We start from the raw sequence: 17,801 nt of genomic DNA on the forward strand, positions 1-17,801 counted from the left end.
TATCCCTACCGAGTTTGACGGACACGTTTCTTTTGAGCTCAACCGCTTGAAGATAGCATAGACATCGCATGTCTCTTGTACTTGCGAATGTGGTAGCCCAATGGAATGTGTGTCGAGATGATCGATTCACCGACGCATATTACATGCAGTGTGTTGTAGCTGAATGTGATTGTCTAGATGGAACTCTTGCTCCATTTTTTGATGCTCTACTTTTTTATTAAGCTTCACCATATCATCGTTCAGCTACTTCATCGTCTCGTTGGCTTCATCTCTGACTTGCTGAATGTCCTTCACGTACTTATCTTGCAATGACAAATAGGTAGCACAGAGATATTTTCTTACTTTCCTTTCATTGACAAAAGTTGAATACAATCTTCAAACAATCCGTCTCTCCCATCTCCAATAAAATGCAGTAGCTCAGTGACGTTACAAAAGAACGGTGATGCATCGGTCATTGGATCACTAGGGTGAATATGGCCATCAACCCATAAGTTGATTGCCTTGCACCTAAGGTTCCGTATAGCTGATCTCTAGCATTGGGATTAGATGTGCCAAGTTGCATAGTAGCGTACTCTTGCTCTAAATCATCATTTAATCGATATCGTTTTGTCACTCTATTTCCTTGTTACATTTTTGAGTGAGCTCACCTATCGTACCCCCAGTTTTAGGATGGTCCGGTGAGGGGCAAGCAGCTTGTCATGCACCCCGAGCCTTTTACACTGGCCACCTTGCGGACATAATTTGGTATAGTCCATCCTGGCCTTTTCCATAACATACCATGCATGGTCTTGCTTCGTGAGTACTACCACAAACTTGGTGTACTGGGCCTCCGCATGAGTACTAGGGTTAACAATCTCGATATCATCTTTCTCTACAAGTCTCGTAATTGCCTCCCATTTAGCCCACTGCCAGGGCGTCGAGTCTTCAGTGTTGTTCTTCAATTAAAATATTTTCACCGGTTTTAAGAACTCTTTCTAGTTGCACTTGGCTAGCTTAAGAAACGGACCATTAAAGGTTATATAAGGGTGCATAAATGAATTGATCACTTTTACTCTGCTCGGAAAGGGGAGCACATACTTCCACCTTTTCCATGACCCATAGGAATCTTTGCTTGTGGGTTAGGTCCGCCCACCCTTAGAGGGGCTCTGAGGTGCCGAACTATTTTTCCTCTTAACACTATCTCCCTAGCCCACATTGATGGATTGTTCTCAGAGAGAGAAATCAATCTTGACCCTGATGCTAAGGCATACATTTGCACAATCCCTAGAGCCTTCCTAATTACCTGAGGGAAATCTTTGAGGAAAAGCGGGGAGTCATTCACAAAAATCTTCGCTAGAAGTTGGTCGTTGTTAGTTAGAGACAACCCTTGAATCTACTGGAATTAGAGTTGCAAGAAAACACACACAGCTTGGAGAAGATGAAGGAAGCTAAAGGCACACAACAGAGAGTATATTACTTAGTATGCAAGGGAAAGATAGATAGCCCTAGAGTGATGCGCGTATATACAATGCACAGGGGAAAAAACCTCCTAAAGAGGGAAAAAATGCCTCAGTGGTCCTAAGGGTGTTCACACACATCACTACTACATGTATATGGTAACAAATCCCCCCTGGAGTGATGCGGTGAACGAGAGCTGGCACATGAGTAAAGGGAAGTTTCATGCCCTGAGGACATGATCAAACCACAAAGGGGTGTAAGCTCAAAGCTTTGCAAAAAGCTTCAAACTTCTCACGAGATAATGCCTTGTGAAAAGATCTGCAAGGTTGTCTTGTGTTGGCACATAAGCCAAGCTGATCTCTCCTGCTGAGAGCCTCTCCCTGACATAGTGGTAATGCACCTCAATGTGAGCATGAAAAACTGGGTTCCTCGCAACTGCCAATGCGCTCTGAATGTCAGTGTAGATAGTGTTGGCAGTGTCCTGTCCAACACCCAAATCAGCCACATAAGACGTCTGAGCCATACAGAATCAACCGTAGCTGTGAAGACTGCCCCCTACTCAGCCTCACAACCCGAAGTGGCCACAGTAGGTTGCTTCTTGCTCAATCATGATATACATGAACTTCCAAGCATGAAACAAAAACCACTTGTGGACACTTGCGTGTCAAAACAACCAGCCCAATCTGAGTCTGAAAAAGCATGTAAGTCTGGCGATGATGATCCCCCCTTGGGATAAAACAAGCCAAGATGTAAACTGCCACTCAATTAGCAGAAAATCCTCTTGACAGCGTGCCAATGCTTAGACCCTAGGCTATGCATAAATCTGCTGACCTGTGAGACTGCAAACTGAATATCCGGCCTCGTATTGCATACATAAATGAGGCAGCCGACAACAGTTTGGTAAAGAGTGACATCAGCAGGATCGCCAGCATCATATAGAATCAACTTCAAACCTGTTTCCATGGGAGTGGCGATAGGTTTGCAATCCTCAAGTCCAAACTTATATAGAAATGTCTCTATGTAACTTTTCTGACACAAGGCAATACCACCATCACACTGCTTAAACTGTATACCCAAGTAATGATGCAGCAGCCCCAAATCTTTCATCTTGAAAGTAGCATTCAAATCAGCCTTAAATACATCAATATGTCTCTCATTTGGTCCAGTGATCAGCAAATCATCGACATAAAGAACCACAATGAGAAGTACATCACCCTCACGCTTTACATACAATGTGCTTTCTGTTGGACTGTTACGAAATCCTTGTTTGACCAAATGAGTGTTAGCTTTCTCATACCAAGCACGAGGAGATTGCTTCAACCCATACAAATCCTTGTTACATTTGCACACTTTTTCCTCTTGTCCTTTTATGACAAAACCGCGAGGCTGCGTTACATAAACTTCCTCAAATATGTCACCATTCAAGAAATCAGTAACAATGTCTGATTGATGTACATCCCAACCAAAATGAGGCGCCAATGCACATAGAAAACACACAGTAGTCATACGACAAGTGGGAGCAAAAGTCTCTTCATAATCTATGCCTTTTTGCTATGCATAACCCTTTGCAACAAGTCGAGCCTTATGGCGATCGATCTCACCATCCGGCTTGCGTTTCAACTTGTAAACCCACTTCGTACCAATGGCCTTTTCGCCAGGAGGCAAATCACATAAAGTTCATGTGTCATTTTCTATAAGTGCATCATATTTTGATTGCATGGCAGCCATCCAATTTTTTGAATTCTGTGCTTCATCAAAAGACAGAGGCTCCTCAACATTATGTAAGCTAGACACAGCCAAAGCATAACAATCTGATGCATAATATGCATGGCAAGAGCCTGAACGAGTACGACTAGACAAAGATGCATCCAATTTACTGTCACGCAAAGTGTGCACCAGCCATTTTGGCATACCTCTAGCCTGCTCATTTTCAGGCCTTTCCTCATCAAGTACATCATGTACATCTGCATCAGTAATAGGCTGATCTGTAACATTTTGAGAAACCCCCATAGGATGTATATTTGCCTCATTGGAACTTACATTCGTATTTCCACCACCGAAAAGAGCCAACAAAGTGTCATAAATGTCCTGTGAGCTTACATTATTGTCTCTAGTACATGACAGCAAGGGCTGAACAGAATCTTCCACAAACACTACATCCCATGAAACCAGAATACGTTTTGTTTGCGGATGATACAACCCTTAACATTTTCTTTCAACACTATAACCAACAAAAATACATTTGGCATCCTTATCATTCAATTTTCTGCGTTGTGTTTATGGCACCAAAGCATATGCCAAACAGCCAAAAACACGCATGTGCTCAATAGAAGGCTTTCTATCATGCCATGCTTCATATGGAGTAATAGACTGCAAAGCTTTCGTAGGACACCTGTTTAGTACATAAGTGGCACACATGATGGCCTCAAGCCAAAAAGAATGCGGCAAATCTTGACTTTTGACCATACATCGTGCCATTTCCGTAAGTGACCTGCTTTTCCTCTCAGCAACACCATTTTGCTGAGGTGTATAAGGCACTGTACATAGGTGTTTTATCCCACGACTAGCTAGAAATGCATTGAATTCATGAGACATATACTCCCCCCCTCGATCGGAACGGAGGGTGCCCATAGTACATTTCGAGACATTTTCAGCCATAGCTAGAAATTGTTTGAAGCACATAAAAACTTCGGACTTCGCTTTAAGCAGAAGAACCCATGCATGCCTGGAGTAATCATCAATAAAAGTCACAAAGTAAAGGTAATTTCCCAAGGACGGAGTTTGCATGGGCCCACAAACATCACCATGCACAAGCTGGAACCTGCATGTGGCCCGAGCTGAACCATCCTTTGGAAACTTAGAACGCTGCATCTAACCCAAAATACAACCTTCATAAAAATGTTTGACAGGTGCTTCAAGAGGCGGCAAAGAAGCAACCATATCATATTTCTGCAAACGCAGCAAACTGACAAAATTCAGATGAACAAAACGTGCATGCCAAAGTTTTGCATCTGAAATAGCCCTTGAATCTGCAACTGCATTTGCAAAATTTTGTCCACACTTGTCATCCAAAGTGAGCTTATATAGCCCATGGCACAAAAGCCCAGATGCAACGATTTCATCACCAAAACTGAGATCATGAACTGTACATCTGTCATCCACAAATTTGACTACAAGTACAAGTCTAGCAAGTGCAGATACAGACAAAAGATTCTTCTTGATCCCAGGTACATAAAGTGCATCAACAAGTGTGAAAGAACTTCCATTAGCAGCAGTAAGCACAATCTTTCCAACTCCCTGAACTGGATAAGAGGCATTGTTGGCACAAGTGACAAAATTCCCATGAGGGACAGACTCGAGAGAGGTGAACAATTCACGATGTGAGGTAATGTGCTTTGTAGCACCACTGTTGAAATACCACAATGTGAATCTGCAGCAGTTGACAAGCATGCATCATGGACAACAGGATTGTAAGTGCACTCTGCGCTAAAAGCCCACTCTGCATTGACATCTGCAGCACAGTCTCCTTTCACAGAAGACTAAAAAATGATTACATTTGTAGTGGAACCAGCATTTGCAGTGGAACCACCCTCTTTCTTCTTAGCCTCTTTGGCCTTCAACTTAGGACATTGCTTGATCAAGTGATCATTAGCTTTACAATAATGGCAACGCATCTTCTTTTTTCCCTTATCACCAGAATTTCCAGACGAAGTGCTGCCAGTAGAAGAATTAGGAACATAAGTTTTGCCACTCGCAGCAGAACCATAAGAAGTAGCTGCATTGGTGTTACCACCCTTTCTTTGAGAAGCAATAAAAGCCTATTCAACTGCACGCTGTCTAGTCCTTTTTTTTTGTGGAAAGTGACTCTTGCAACAGCAATGTTCATAATGCATCAAACTTGACAACTTCTGGATTTCCTTGGGTCATAAGTCTCCAAGTACTAGCAAAAGTCTCGTAAGAATCTGGTAAGGCATCAAGAACAGTCTGCACAAGGGAACTGTCTGAAATGACTTCACCTGCAAAAATAAGTTGCTCATTGATATCCTTGACACTAGCAAGGAAAGTGTCCATATCATCTTCCTCATGCATAATCTTCAACTCCAGATCTTTACGCAGCAAAGCAATTTTAGCCTCATTGCGGCTTGCATAAAGACGAGCCAAAATATCCCAAGCCTGTTTTGCAGATTTTGCTGAATGGATGTGAGGAACAATGATGCGCTTCACTGATAATGCAATCAATGCATGAGCCTGCGCATCTTTTACATCTCAACGAGCTTGTTCTGTCGTAGGCAAAACAACTCTAATAGCAACAATCCTTACAGCAAGACCTGCAACATCCTCAACATCGCCTACATCCTCAGCCAGAACTTACGTCAATGCCCTGCACAATATTCCAGACGCCCTTTAACATAAGAACATGTTGCATCATGTAAGCCCACATAGGGTAATTGTCCCCATCCAACCTGTCCTCGGCAGGAAACATCTTGAACACATCTGTTTTGTTGTCAGCCGTGGTAAATGCTGCACCTGATGTGAAAATTGCTCGAAAATAGGAGAAATGGAGCGGGAACAACACGTGCTATATAGCACAAACCGTAGAAGACTGTAAGGCACCTGTTATGCAAAAATTGACACTAATAGAAATTCTGCACAAAATGACGAAATTGCCTGTGCAAACCTACCTGTAGTGGAAACGGAGGCCGAAATGAGCCTGAATTAGAAATCTGAGCAGACTATGCTATACGAGCTTTCCCGAAATATTTTTCGACCTACGAGCGCTCGCCAAATCTCACTGTAATTGGAGAAAGTGAGCATACGTGTGCTAGAGCAGCTGGCGACTAAGCCTGGGAGAACATAACCTGCTCTAATACCAATTGTTGGAATTAGGGTTGCAGAGAAACGCACATAGCTTGGAGAAGACGAAGGAAGCTCAAGGCACACAATAGAGAGTGTGTTACTTAGTGTGCAATGGAAACATAGATAGCCCTAGAGTGATGGGCGTATATACAATGCTCGGGGGAAAAAACCTCCTAAAGAGGGAAAAAATGCCCTGATGGTTCTAGTGTGTTCACACACATCACTACCACATGTATATGATAACAGTACAAAAGGTTAGATGCAACAATTTCATCACCAAAACTGAGATCATGAACTGTACATCTGTCGTCCACAAATTTGATTACAAGTCCAAGTCTAGCAAGTGCAGATACAAACAAAAGATTCTTCTTTATCCAAGGTACATAAAGTGCTTCAATAAATGTGAAAGAACTGCCATTTGCAGCAGTAAAGCACAATCTTTCCAACTCCCTGAACCGGATAGGAGGCATTGTTGGCACAAGTGACTGAATTCCCATGAGAGACAGACTCGAGAGAGATGAACAATTCACGATGTGAGTATTGTGCTTTGTAGCACCACTGTCGAAATACCACACATGTGAATCTGCAGCAACTGATATGCATGCATCATGGATAGCAGGATTGTAAGTGCACTCTGCACTAAAAGCCCATTCTGCATCAACACCAGCATCACAGTCTCCTTTCACGGAAGACTCAACAATAGTTGGATTTGTAATGGAGCCAGCATTTGCAATGGAACCACCCTATTTCTTCTTTGCCTTTTTGGCCTTCAACTTAGGACATTGTTTGATCAAGTGATCATTAGCTTTACAGTAATGGCAACACATCTTCTTTTTGCCCTTATCACCAGAATTTCGGGACGAATTGCTGCCAACAAAAGCATTAGGAACAAGTGATTTTCCACTCGCAGAAGAACCAAAAGAAGTGGCTGCATTGCTTTTACGACCCTTTCTTTGAGAAGCAATGAAAGCCTGTTCAACTGCACGCTGTCTAATCCTGTTTTTTCTGGAAAGTGACTCTTGCAATAACAATGTGCACAATGCATCAAATTTGGCAACTTCAGGATTTCCTTGGGTCATAAGTCTCCAAGTACTAGCAAAAGCCTGGTAAGAGTTAGGCATCAAGAACACTCTGCACAAGGGAACTGTCTGAAATGACTTCACCCGCAGAAATAAGTTGCTCATTGATATCCTTGACACCAGCAAGGAAAGTGTCCATATCATCTTCCTCATGCATAATCTTTCTCCAGCTCTTTACGCAGCAATGCATTTTTTTCCTCATTGCGGCTTGCATAAAGACCAGCCAGAATATCCCAAGCCTGTTTTGCAGATTTCATTGAACGAATGTGAGGAGTAATGGTGCAATTCACAGACAACGCAATCAACGCATGAGCCTACGCATCCTTTACATCCAACGAGCGTGCTCTGACCGTAGGCAAAACAACTCTAACAACAACAATCCTTGCAGTAAGACCTGCAACATCCTCAACATCGCCTACATCCTCAGAACCAGGACGTACATCAATGCCCTGCACAATATTCCATATGCCCTTTGACACAAGAACATGTTGCATCATGTAAGCCCACATAGGGTAATTGTCCCCATCCAATTTTTCGTCAGCAACAAACATCTTGAACACATCTGTGTTGTTGTGAGCCATGGTAAATGTTGCACTTGATGTGAAAATTGTCCGAAAAAAGGAGAAACAAAGCGGGACCAACACGTACTATATAGCACAAACCGCAGAAGGCTGTAGAGACCTGTTATGGAGAAAATGGCACTGACAAAAATTCTGCACAAAATGAAGAAATAGCCTGTGCAATATTGCATGTAGTGGAAACGGAGGCCAAAATGAGCCCGAATCGTCAAAGATCACTGAAAACGGATAAAGTGAGCAAGCGTTGCTGATGCTGCTGGGTGACTAAGCCCGGGAGGACGCAACCTGCTCTGATACCAATTGTTGGAATTAGGGCTGCAGAAAAACACACACATCTTGGAGAAGACGAAGTAAGCTCAAGGCACACAACAAAGAGTATATTACTTAGTGTGCAATGGAAAGATAGATAGCCCTAGAGTGATGGGTGTATATACAATGCATGGGGGAAAAAACCTCCTAAAGAGGGAAAAAATGCCTCGACTGTCCTAAGTGTGTTCACACACATCACTACCACATGTATATGGTAACAGAATCTCCCCTTTCGCAGCATTGTCTTCGACTATTATTACAAAAGGATGGGATCCAATGGCGAACACTAGAGAGGAAAGTGGGCAGTCCTATTCATTGACCTTTTGAGCTCGAATGCACCCACAATTCTTTCATTGAATAGGAGTTCAAATTGGCTACCAGCACCAAGGGTGCTTACCAATTGAAACATCCACGGCCCAAAGTCCAATGATTTCATGACATCTTCAATGAATGACCAAGTGATCCTATCATAGGCTTTATCCAAATCCAAATGTAGCATGATGCACTCTTGCTTAGTAAAAGCAACATATTCTATGCCGACCATTGCTGCCACAATGTTATCATAGATTGACCTTCCCTTGATAAATCCATTATGGTGGAGAGTAAGGACTTTGTCTAGGAGGGGAGAGAGCATGAGGACTACAATTTTTTTTTTGGCAATTATTTTATAGGCTACTAACATCATTATGGGACGCTAATGTTTCAGTTGGGAGCAACAAACTTGTTTGGAGGTAGGCTTAATGAGACCCGTTTGAATGCTTAAGTCAATGACTCCATCGACCAGGGCTTGGTTAGCCATCCGCGTAATAGGGGACTTAAGATCATGCCAAAATTCTTTCAAAAACTTAGTAGTCAATCCGTCCCAACAAGGGGACCCCTCTTTGCCTAAAGCGTGCAGCAAGAGAGCATTCCTCTAAACATCACCCAACCCAAGTTTCAAAGATGCAACTACAAGCATATTACTATCCCCCTCTCTATTTCCCTGCTCCTCTACGATCCTACCCGGTCACCTCTTACACAAAGTGTTCTAGGACACCTTCACATGATGTCAAGTGTTTGAACAAAGTGAAAACAGTATTCCTAAGTGGCTAAATTGCAAAATCGTGGCTAGATTTTGAGCTTTCCTTTTGACATGAGGTACCGAGTTTAACATTTTTGGGCAACTCATAATGCTAAAATGCAACAAGCACATATAGCAAAAACAAAAAAAGGCAAATCAGCAACAATTCCCCATCAACTAAAACTTCATACAATAACCCATGGATGCAACCACTTCCAGGAACCTATCTCATTAGATGATGAAGCCACTTTTGAGGAGTGAAATCTTTACACGAGAGCAACCAGTGGTGAATATGATTCAAACCAAAAATAGCTTGATCTAGGAAGAAATAGCTTAGAGATAACTTAGGGCATTGCTCACACAACACACCCCTTGCTTGTGCAATACAATTCGAAAAACTTTGGATGAGGGTTTGCATAATTTGGGGAGAGGAAGCAAACCGGGGAGTGGTTCATTTGTTCATTTTGCAAGAGAATAGTATAAATATAGCCGATCTTATAGTTTAATTTGTAAATTTAGGCTTCAGGAATCCGCTTAAAGGAATTTTGTGTTTGTTTGGGATAAAGGCTTTTCAAGGGGGAGGGAAAGGACACACAGTGTCCTTTCCTTCAGAAAACTGGCAGAGGCTCGGAGCCATGGTGGAGCTGTTTCTGTAGGAAAGGACGGAAAGTCCTTCCCATCACAGTCGGAGGGAGCAGGGCCAGAGTTGACAGCGTGCTGCAAGTTCTTTGTGTTGAGGTGGCACACTGTCCTTGGTTTTTCCGCTGTTGAGGTGTTGCACAACCTTCAATATTCTTGATGCTGATCTGTCGCACAATGATATCTATAGAGGTTCTGGGGCACAATTCATTGCACTCAGCCCTGTTGAATTTATGTTGCTAGAAGCCATTGGGATATATTTCATCATCAATTTTCATGCTGATCAAATGTACATCTTACATTCAACCTCTTCTTTAGCAAGAAAAGGCTCTGCTAAGAGTATCCTGTTATCGACCATATGAATGTTTGATAGAAGCACATAAGGAGCAGTGTTTTCACCACCCACCTCAAAGGAATGTGTTGCAGCCCACCCTCCATGCTTCACATCTGCTGCCTGCTGGCAAGCACGCAGTAACATGATATACGGCACCTCTGTCGGTTGGAAAGGCATACGACTCGCCAAAGACCATGCTATTTCAAGTTGCCCTGCTCTTCCAACTACATCTATCATGCAGTTGTAATGCGCACTGTTTGCTGACAGCTCATGATCTTGCTGCAATGTACTAAGCCAGTAGAAACCATCCTCTATCAAGCCACAGTGGCTGCATGCTGTCAGAATACTGATGAAGGTTACTTTGTCTGCCTTCATACCTTCCTTTGCCATTGCCTCAAAAACCTTCAAAGCTCTCAACGCATCACCATGTTGGCTGTACAATGATATCATCGTGTTATACAGAAGAATATCATGAGCAGGCGCTTGATCAAAGATCTCCCATGCATCATCCAGTTTCCCACACTTTGAGTACATGTCAATCAGAGATGTAATGACCGGAACATCTGACAGAAAGCCGCCACCAGATATACAAGCATGAAGGCTCTTCCCTTCACAAAGAGATCCTTGGGCGACACATGCTTCCAATGCACTCACATACGTGACTTTGTTGGGCAACACGCCACACTGCTGCATAAACAGAAAGAGCTTGAACCCTTCATCTCCATGCCAACCCTGAGCGTACACAGAAATCATGGCGGTCCATAGCACCACATTCTTGTATGTGAATTGATCAAAAGCTTTCCTTGCCTCAATCAGAACTCCAAGGTTCTTGCCATACATAGTAACCAGAGCTGTGCCTACGGCAAATTCTGCCTCAAATTCACTACAGGTAATGCAGGAATGTAACCTCTTTCCGTCAATCAAAGCTCTCTCACTGGTGCATGCAGATATAATTGCAATGAAGCTGTCCCTGTTAGGAAGAAAAGCCTCCTCAAGCATTCTATTGAACAGGGAACAAGCGGCTGACTCTTCATTATGACTAACACAGATATTAATCATCGCATTCCATGCCCTCACATCGTGCTCATGCACCTCATAAAATAGCCTCCTTACGTTCTGCAGTGTGGCAGGCTCGCTTAGCTTATTTACGGAAGCTGATCCTGCAGCTTGCACCCATTCCCCATCCGAACCTAAGCTACCAAGCGGATCATTGACTCTTGGCATCTTGTAATGGGCATATGCTTCCAGGATCGTTGTGTAAGTAACCTTGTCAGGTGTTATTCCTTCATTCACCATCTTCTCAAGAAGGCCAAACACCTCCCCTATTCCTATTCTTTCATCCAGCGCATAGGCAGCAATCATTGTGTTCCACGATATTAGATCTCGTCTCCCCATGCTAGAAAAGATGCTCCAGGCATCCTCTATGTTCAAATGTCTACTATACATGCTCATAATGGCATTGCTCATAATGGTACCTGCTTCATGATAGCTCTCAATTACAAGAGCATGCAAGGTCCTGCCTTCAACAATCTTGATACAAGCACCGAGCATGCTAATGAAGGTGATCCTAGTTGGCGTCTGTACTTTTGACAGCATTCGTGCAAATAGCAGAAAAGCTTCATCAGCTTCTCCATGCTGTGAATACACTGATATCATTGTGTTCCAAGCCACTATGCTTTGTGAAGATATTGAATCAAACACTTTACGAGCATTTTCGACACTATCACACCTACCATACATATTTACAACCTCTGTCATTATCATGTCATCATCAACACCAGTCAAACAAGCCAGTAATCTTTCACCTTTGAGAAGCCAAACACTATTACTACATGCTGCTAGAATTTCCAGAAAAGTGACCTTCTCTGGAAGGACACCCTCCTGACACATTTGGTCGTACAAATGAAACGCTAACTCCATTTGCTCATGTTCGGCACATGATGCAATCATTGTGGTCCAGGTAACCACATTCCGTAGGTACATCAACTGAAATACCGCCCTTGCATGCTGAAGGCAGCACTTCCCATACATTTTAACAAGAGCATTCTCCACCATTATATCTACCTCCATCCCGCCTGCTAAGATACAGACATGAACTCTTTTCCCTTCTACTAGATCCGACCTGATGGCACACACATCCAGCACGCTTAGAAACGAAACACGTGTTGGCAAATAACTTTGTTGCCGCATGTGAGAAAAAAGTTGCAGTGCTTGTTCCATCTGGTCATGCTCGGCATAAATCGCAAGCATGACATTCCATGAAATGACATCATGTTCATTCATCTTCTGAAAGTTGCTTCTTGCATCATTGATTCTTCCGCATTTTCCATACATGTTAACCACGGCTGTCCCTATCACGGTATCTGATTCATTAGTGCTGTTGACTATCCGTGCATGCAATTGCATGCTGCAAAGAAAATCACCCTTCCCAGTGCAGGCTGCAAAAGCACACACATAAGTGAATTTATCAGGTGCTGCACCTTCCTGTTGCATTCGATTAAACAGATCAAGGGCTTCCTGATAGTATTCCTGCTGGGCAGATGCTCGAATGATGAAGTTCCAAGAAAATGCAGAGTGCTCTGGCATAGCACGAAAGATGTGAAGAGCATGATCCATATGTCCACATTTGCCATACATCTGCACAAGGAGGCCCTGCAAAAATGCATCATGTGCAAGACCATGCTCAATAATGTGATGATGAACAAGCATGCCATCCTTCCAAATCTTTCCATCTCCACATTTTCGCAAAAGGGACCCAAATGAAGCGCTGTCCGGTTGCGAATCTGATTGCAGGTCATCGAAATCATCTTCTGCAAGTGAAGCAGATCTTGCATATCTCCTGGTGCATTTGTGAAAGCATAAGCCAAGAGATTTACCATCATATGAGCGTACCTGATCTTTCCTTGCAATTGTTTGATTGATTCTGCAACCGAGCACTCTAGGGCTCAGACACATCAGCTGCAAAGACGCAGACACAGGGTCCGCCTACAGCACAGGATGTTCCCATAACTCTCATGAATCCGGTGAACGTCAGCATTGATCAAGAAGTCACTCTTCTGAGGCAACGCAAATTGAGAAAGAGGAATAAGGCTGGGTTCAGACTGAACCGGCGGAAGAAACAAGCCTTTGCAAATCTGCCGCCGCCGAGCCTCAACTTCAACCAATCAATTTTTGCCATGGAGCATTGTCGGCCTTCTGCATTTCTCTTCCGCAAGAAGAAGAGAAGTCTCAGCGTTCTAAGTACTTTTCATGAACTACAAGAAGAAGAAGATAAATTAAGGCTGCTTACACATTGCCATATAGTTTTGGGCACCTCTCCCCCTATGCCACGAAAGTTCTAACTTGTTTTATGGCTTCGAGCTCTGATTGTTTGTCATCAACATGGCAAACACAGCACCATATTTGACCGACCTCAAGGCGCCGTCCAAAACTCTCTCTCGTTTGGCATTGAGATGGCATCCAACAGGGATTTGACATGGTTAAGAATTGGTTGTGTGTAAGCGACTCAACGCTCACACATTATGTGCTATTGAGTCACTGGTGAGATCCGTGGATATGGCGGGCACAGGTAGCAATGTGTAAGCGACTCAACGCTCACACCTTATGTGCCATTGTTTCACTGGTGATATCCGTGGATATTGCAGGCACATGTAGCAATGTGTAACCAACTTAAAATGGCATGCCTTACCATTTACCATAAAAGCTCACAGCTCTTTATTGTTGTCATGAGAGGCTCACCGTGTTATTAGGCATTAGACGTATTTTCCAGATGCAACGATCATGCAAGCTCTTATGATGCTCAAAGGGAACATAGAGACCAACATTGGAGCTCATAATTGCCAACCTGCTTCATAGATCTGTTGATGCCCCAAGCAAAATTTTTGTCATATTCGCACAACCCTTATGCTCAACATGTATAGTCTAGATCTCCAAATGTGTGGCAGCCCTACATGAGCTATCTATGCGGTCTTTATGATTGTGTTCTTGTCTTTTATCACCATCTACCATGCCTACATGGTTGTATTACTGCTTATCGCCCTTCCCCCTATGGATTGTATCTTTGTAAGGGTATATCTCATACCTTCCCCTTGAGATGTTACCATATTTATGTGGTAGTGATGTGTGTGAACACTTAGGACCGTCGGGGCATTTTTTTTCCATGACTAGGAGGTTTTTTCCCCCGTGCATTGTGTATACACCCATCACTCTAGGGCTAACTGATCTTTCCATGCACACTAAGTAATACACTCTCTGTTGTGCGCCTTGAACTTTCTTCGTCTTCTCCAAGCTGCTTGTGTTTCCCTGCAACCCTATTTTCAACAATCGGTATCAGAGCAGGGTGCATCCTCTCGCGCTTAGTCGCAAGCATTGCCAGCACACATGTGCTCACTTTCTCAGATTTTTGTGAGCTTTGGTGAGCGTCAGCAAGTCGAAATATACTTCAGGTAAGCTAGTAGAGCTTAGACTGCTTAGATTTTTTATTCGGGCTCATTTTTGCCTCTGTTTTCAGTACAAACAAAGCTGCACATGCAATTTCGTCATTTTGTGCAGAATTTTTATTAGTTCCATATTTTGCATAATGGGTCCTTACGGTCTTCTACGGGTTGTGTTATATAGCACGTGTTGGTCCCGCTTCGTTTCTCATCTTTTCAGGCAATTTTCACATCAGGTGCAGGCATTTGACATGGCTGACAACAACAAAAATGTGTTCAAGATGTTTGGTACTGAGAATAGATTGGATGGGGACAATTACCCTATGAGGGCTTACATGATGCAACGTGTCTTTGTGTCAAAGGACGTTTGAAATATTGTGTAGGCCTAGCATTGATGTACGTCCCGATTTTTAGGATGTAGGCGATGTTGCAGGATTTGGTGACAGAGTTGTTGCTGTCAGAGCTGTTTTGCCTGGGACGACTGAGCAAGCTCGTTGGGATGTAAGAGATGTAACATTTAATGCACTAGTAACTTGTGTGTAGCGGAAATTGATAACATAGCGAGCATTTCATTAAGAACAAGTTCCTAATGAGCATAGAGAGAGTACTTAGTTTGAGAAAGCAACATAGCATTTTACACCCAGGTTGTTTAGCATAGACAATACTTGAAAAAAGAGAGAAATAGAACAATTGATAACAATTGAGGACCGGATTTACATGGAGCCAGTCCCGTCTCCAAAAAGGCTTTGTATTATAGCTTCTCCCATCAAAGGAGACTTTTGTACAATACAATCTTTGTGTTTCTTTACAAAAAATAGTTGGTGCAATGAAGATGGAAGCTTCATGCACCAAATTATGCTTGAAAAACACACCTAGTGTCCCTAGCCTCAGTCCCAAGACCTCACACACCTTCAAAAATGGTGAGAGCTAGCAAGGAATAAGGAAAGATTGAGAGGAAGAAGATTTATCTTATGAGAAAGAAGTATTCTCCTCACATAATCACTCTAATAGCATAGCTTAGCTTAGTAATTAGCTTGGTAGAGGAGATGAGCATGCCATTGAAGCTTGGCTCTTGGGTGGATTTGCATTCCATAGCCAAGAGTTGTTGGTGTACACCTCTACTTCTCAATGCTTGGAGAAGGAGATGGAGTTCTTGCTCAACACATAAGTTGTGTGTGTGTATGTGTAGCAAAGTTGGTTAGAGTAAAAATTCCAACTCTCTCTCTACTTGGTTGATCCCTCCTCCAAATCGCTCTTGCTGGCTTCCCATTGGCCCCTACAAAGATTAGCTAATAACAATTTGGAAGCATAATTGATAGCCTTGTGACATGTGTTCCCCTTTCCCCTTTTGTAAGAGCTTTAGATAATTGAATAATTTATTTAAACTCTCGGGCCAATAGGAATCAAGCAAGCCATTAGGCTGTTGGATGCTCATTGGACCCTTGGTAGACTATCGAATAGTCTTCTAGGGAGCTTAATTTCTATCGTTTCTTTTATCAGGCATTATTAAATTGATTATACTAATTTTACTCTAGCCTAATTCTCATTGGTCCACCTCTATGGCCATCCAATAGGATTTGAGGGGAGATTGGGGGCAACTGGGCTAGGAGCCTGCCATGTGTCCATTCTTCCCTTTGGGGAGAGCTTGGGAGTGTGTGTATGTGTGTGTGTGTGTGTTTCTCACTCATCCCCTATCATTAGGGTTCGCCCCCTCCTTCCTAGGGATGTGGGAAGACTTTTTAGTCTTCCCATAACCATCCAATTTTCCCACCTTTGGCCATTGGACTTTTAAGTTAATTTTTGGAACCTTAGCATATGGAGGTCTTAATGGAGTTGAACCGTAGGTCTTCTAAGCTCCATTGATTCACATTTCTCTTTTGCATACTGCCCCCCTTTGGATCCCTATGCTCCCTCCTTTGGATCCCTACTGAGACCGGTCTGACAGCCTTACCGATATTCTAGCTTTTACTCCCCTGGTAATTCCCCATATTAAATGATCGTTTGAACATGATAAAATTATTTGGGAGAATTAGATATTAGTTTTTATGACAAGAGATGCGCAGGCTCATGCATTGATTGCGTTGTATGTGAAGTGCACTATTACTGCTCCAATTTGTTCAACAAAATCTGCAAGATAGGCTTGGGATACTTTGGTTGGTCTTTACGCAGGTCACAATGAGGCTAAGATTGCATTGTTGTGTAAAGAGATGGAGTCAAAGATTATGCATGAGGACGATGAGATAGAAATTTTTCTTGTTGGTGTCAAGGATATTAATGGGTAGCTTATTTCTGCAGGCAAAGTCATTTCTGACAGTTCCCTTGTGCAGACTGTTCTTGATGCTTTGCCAAATTCTTACAAGACTTTTGCTAGTACCATGAGACTTATGACTCAAGGAAATCCAGAAGTTGTCAAGTTTGATGCATTATGCACATTGCTGTTGCAAGTGTCACTTTCCAAAAAAAACAGGGCTAAACAGTGTGCAGTTGAACATGCCTTTATTATTGCTCAAAGGAAAGGTGGTAACAACAATGTAGCCACTTCTCATATGGTTCTTTTGCGAGTGGTAAATCACATGTTCCTAATGCTTTTGCTAGCAGCAATTCGTCTGGGAATTTTGGTGAAAAGGGCAAAAAGAAGATGTGTTGCCATTATTGTAAAGCTAATGATCCCTTAATCAAGCAATGTCCTAAGTTGCAGGAAAAATAGGCTGGTTCCACTACAAATGCAACTATTTTTGAGTCTTCTATGAAAGAAGATTGTGATTTTGATGTTGATGCAAAATGGGCTTTTAGTGCAGAGTGCACTTATGATCCTTCTGTCCATGATGCATGTATGTCAGTTGCCGTAGATGCTCATGTGTGGTACTTTGACAATGGTGCTAGAAAGCACATTACCTCTTATCATGACTTGTTTACCTCTCTCGAGGATGTCCATCATGAGAATTCAATCATTTGTGCCAACAATGCCTCTTATTCGGTCACAGGAGTTGGAAAGATTGTTGGCTGCTGCAAATGGTAGTTCTTTCACACTTGTTGATGCACTTTATGTACCTAGGATCAAGAAGAACCTTTTGT

General features: G+C 42.7%; 1 protein-coding gene across 2 annotated transcripts; it reads right to left on the bottom strand.

Moving 5' to 3' along the window:
- Positions 1-9,533: 9,533 nt before the first annotated feature.
- Positions 9,534-13,583, bottom strand: LOC147422800 (pentatricopeptide repeat-containing protein At5g39350-like). 2 transcript variants are annotated; one of them, XM_086503131.1, is made up of 2 exons: positions 13,186-13,583; positions 9,534-13,103 (listed from the first exon to the last, which is right to left on the bottom strand). In XM_086503131.1, the coding sequence occupies exon 2, from the start codon at positions 13,000-13,002 to the stop codon at positions 10,243-10,245; it is 2,760 nt and encodes a 919-aa protein (XP_086359257.1). In that variant the 5' UTR covers positions 13,003-13,103; positions 13,186-13,583; the 3' UTR covers positions 9,534-10,242. The 2 variants fall into 2 exon arrangements, with proteins under 2 accessions (XP_086359257.1, XP_086359256.1); XM_086503130.1 differs by having other exon boundaries at positions 9,534-13,583.
- Between the last annotated feature and the right edge of the window lie 4,218 nt (positions 13,584-17,801).

The sequence above is a fragment of the Adiantum capillus-veneris genome, chromosome 27 (genome assembly GCF_014529385.1).
Source record: "Adiantum capillus-veneris isolate H3 chromosome 27, ASM1452938v2, whole genome shotgun sequence".
NCBI lineage: Eukaryota > Viridiplantae > Streptophyta > Polypodiopsida > Polypodiales > Pteridaceae > Adiantum > Adiantum capillus-veneris.

Coding starts and splice junctions, on each gene's coding strand:
- LOC147422800 (XM_086503130.1), bottom strand. CDS start 13,248: ATGTGTCTGAGCCCTAGAGTGCTCGGTTGCAGAATCAATCAAACAATT.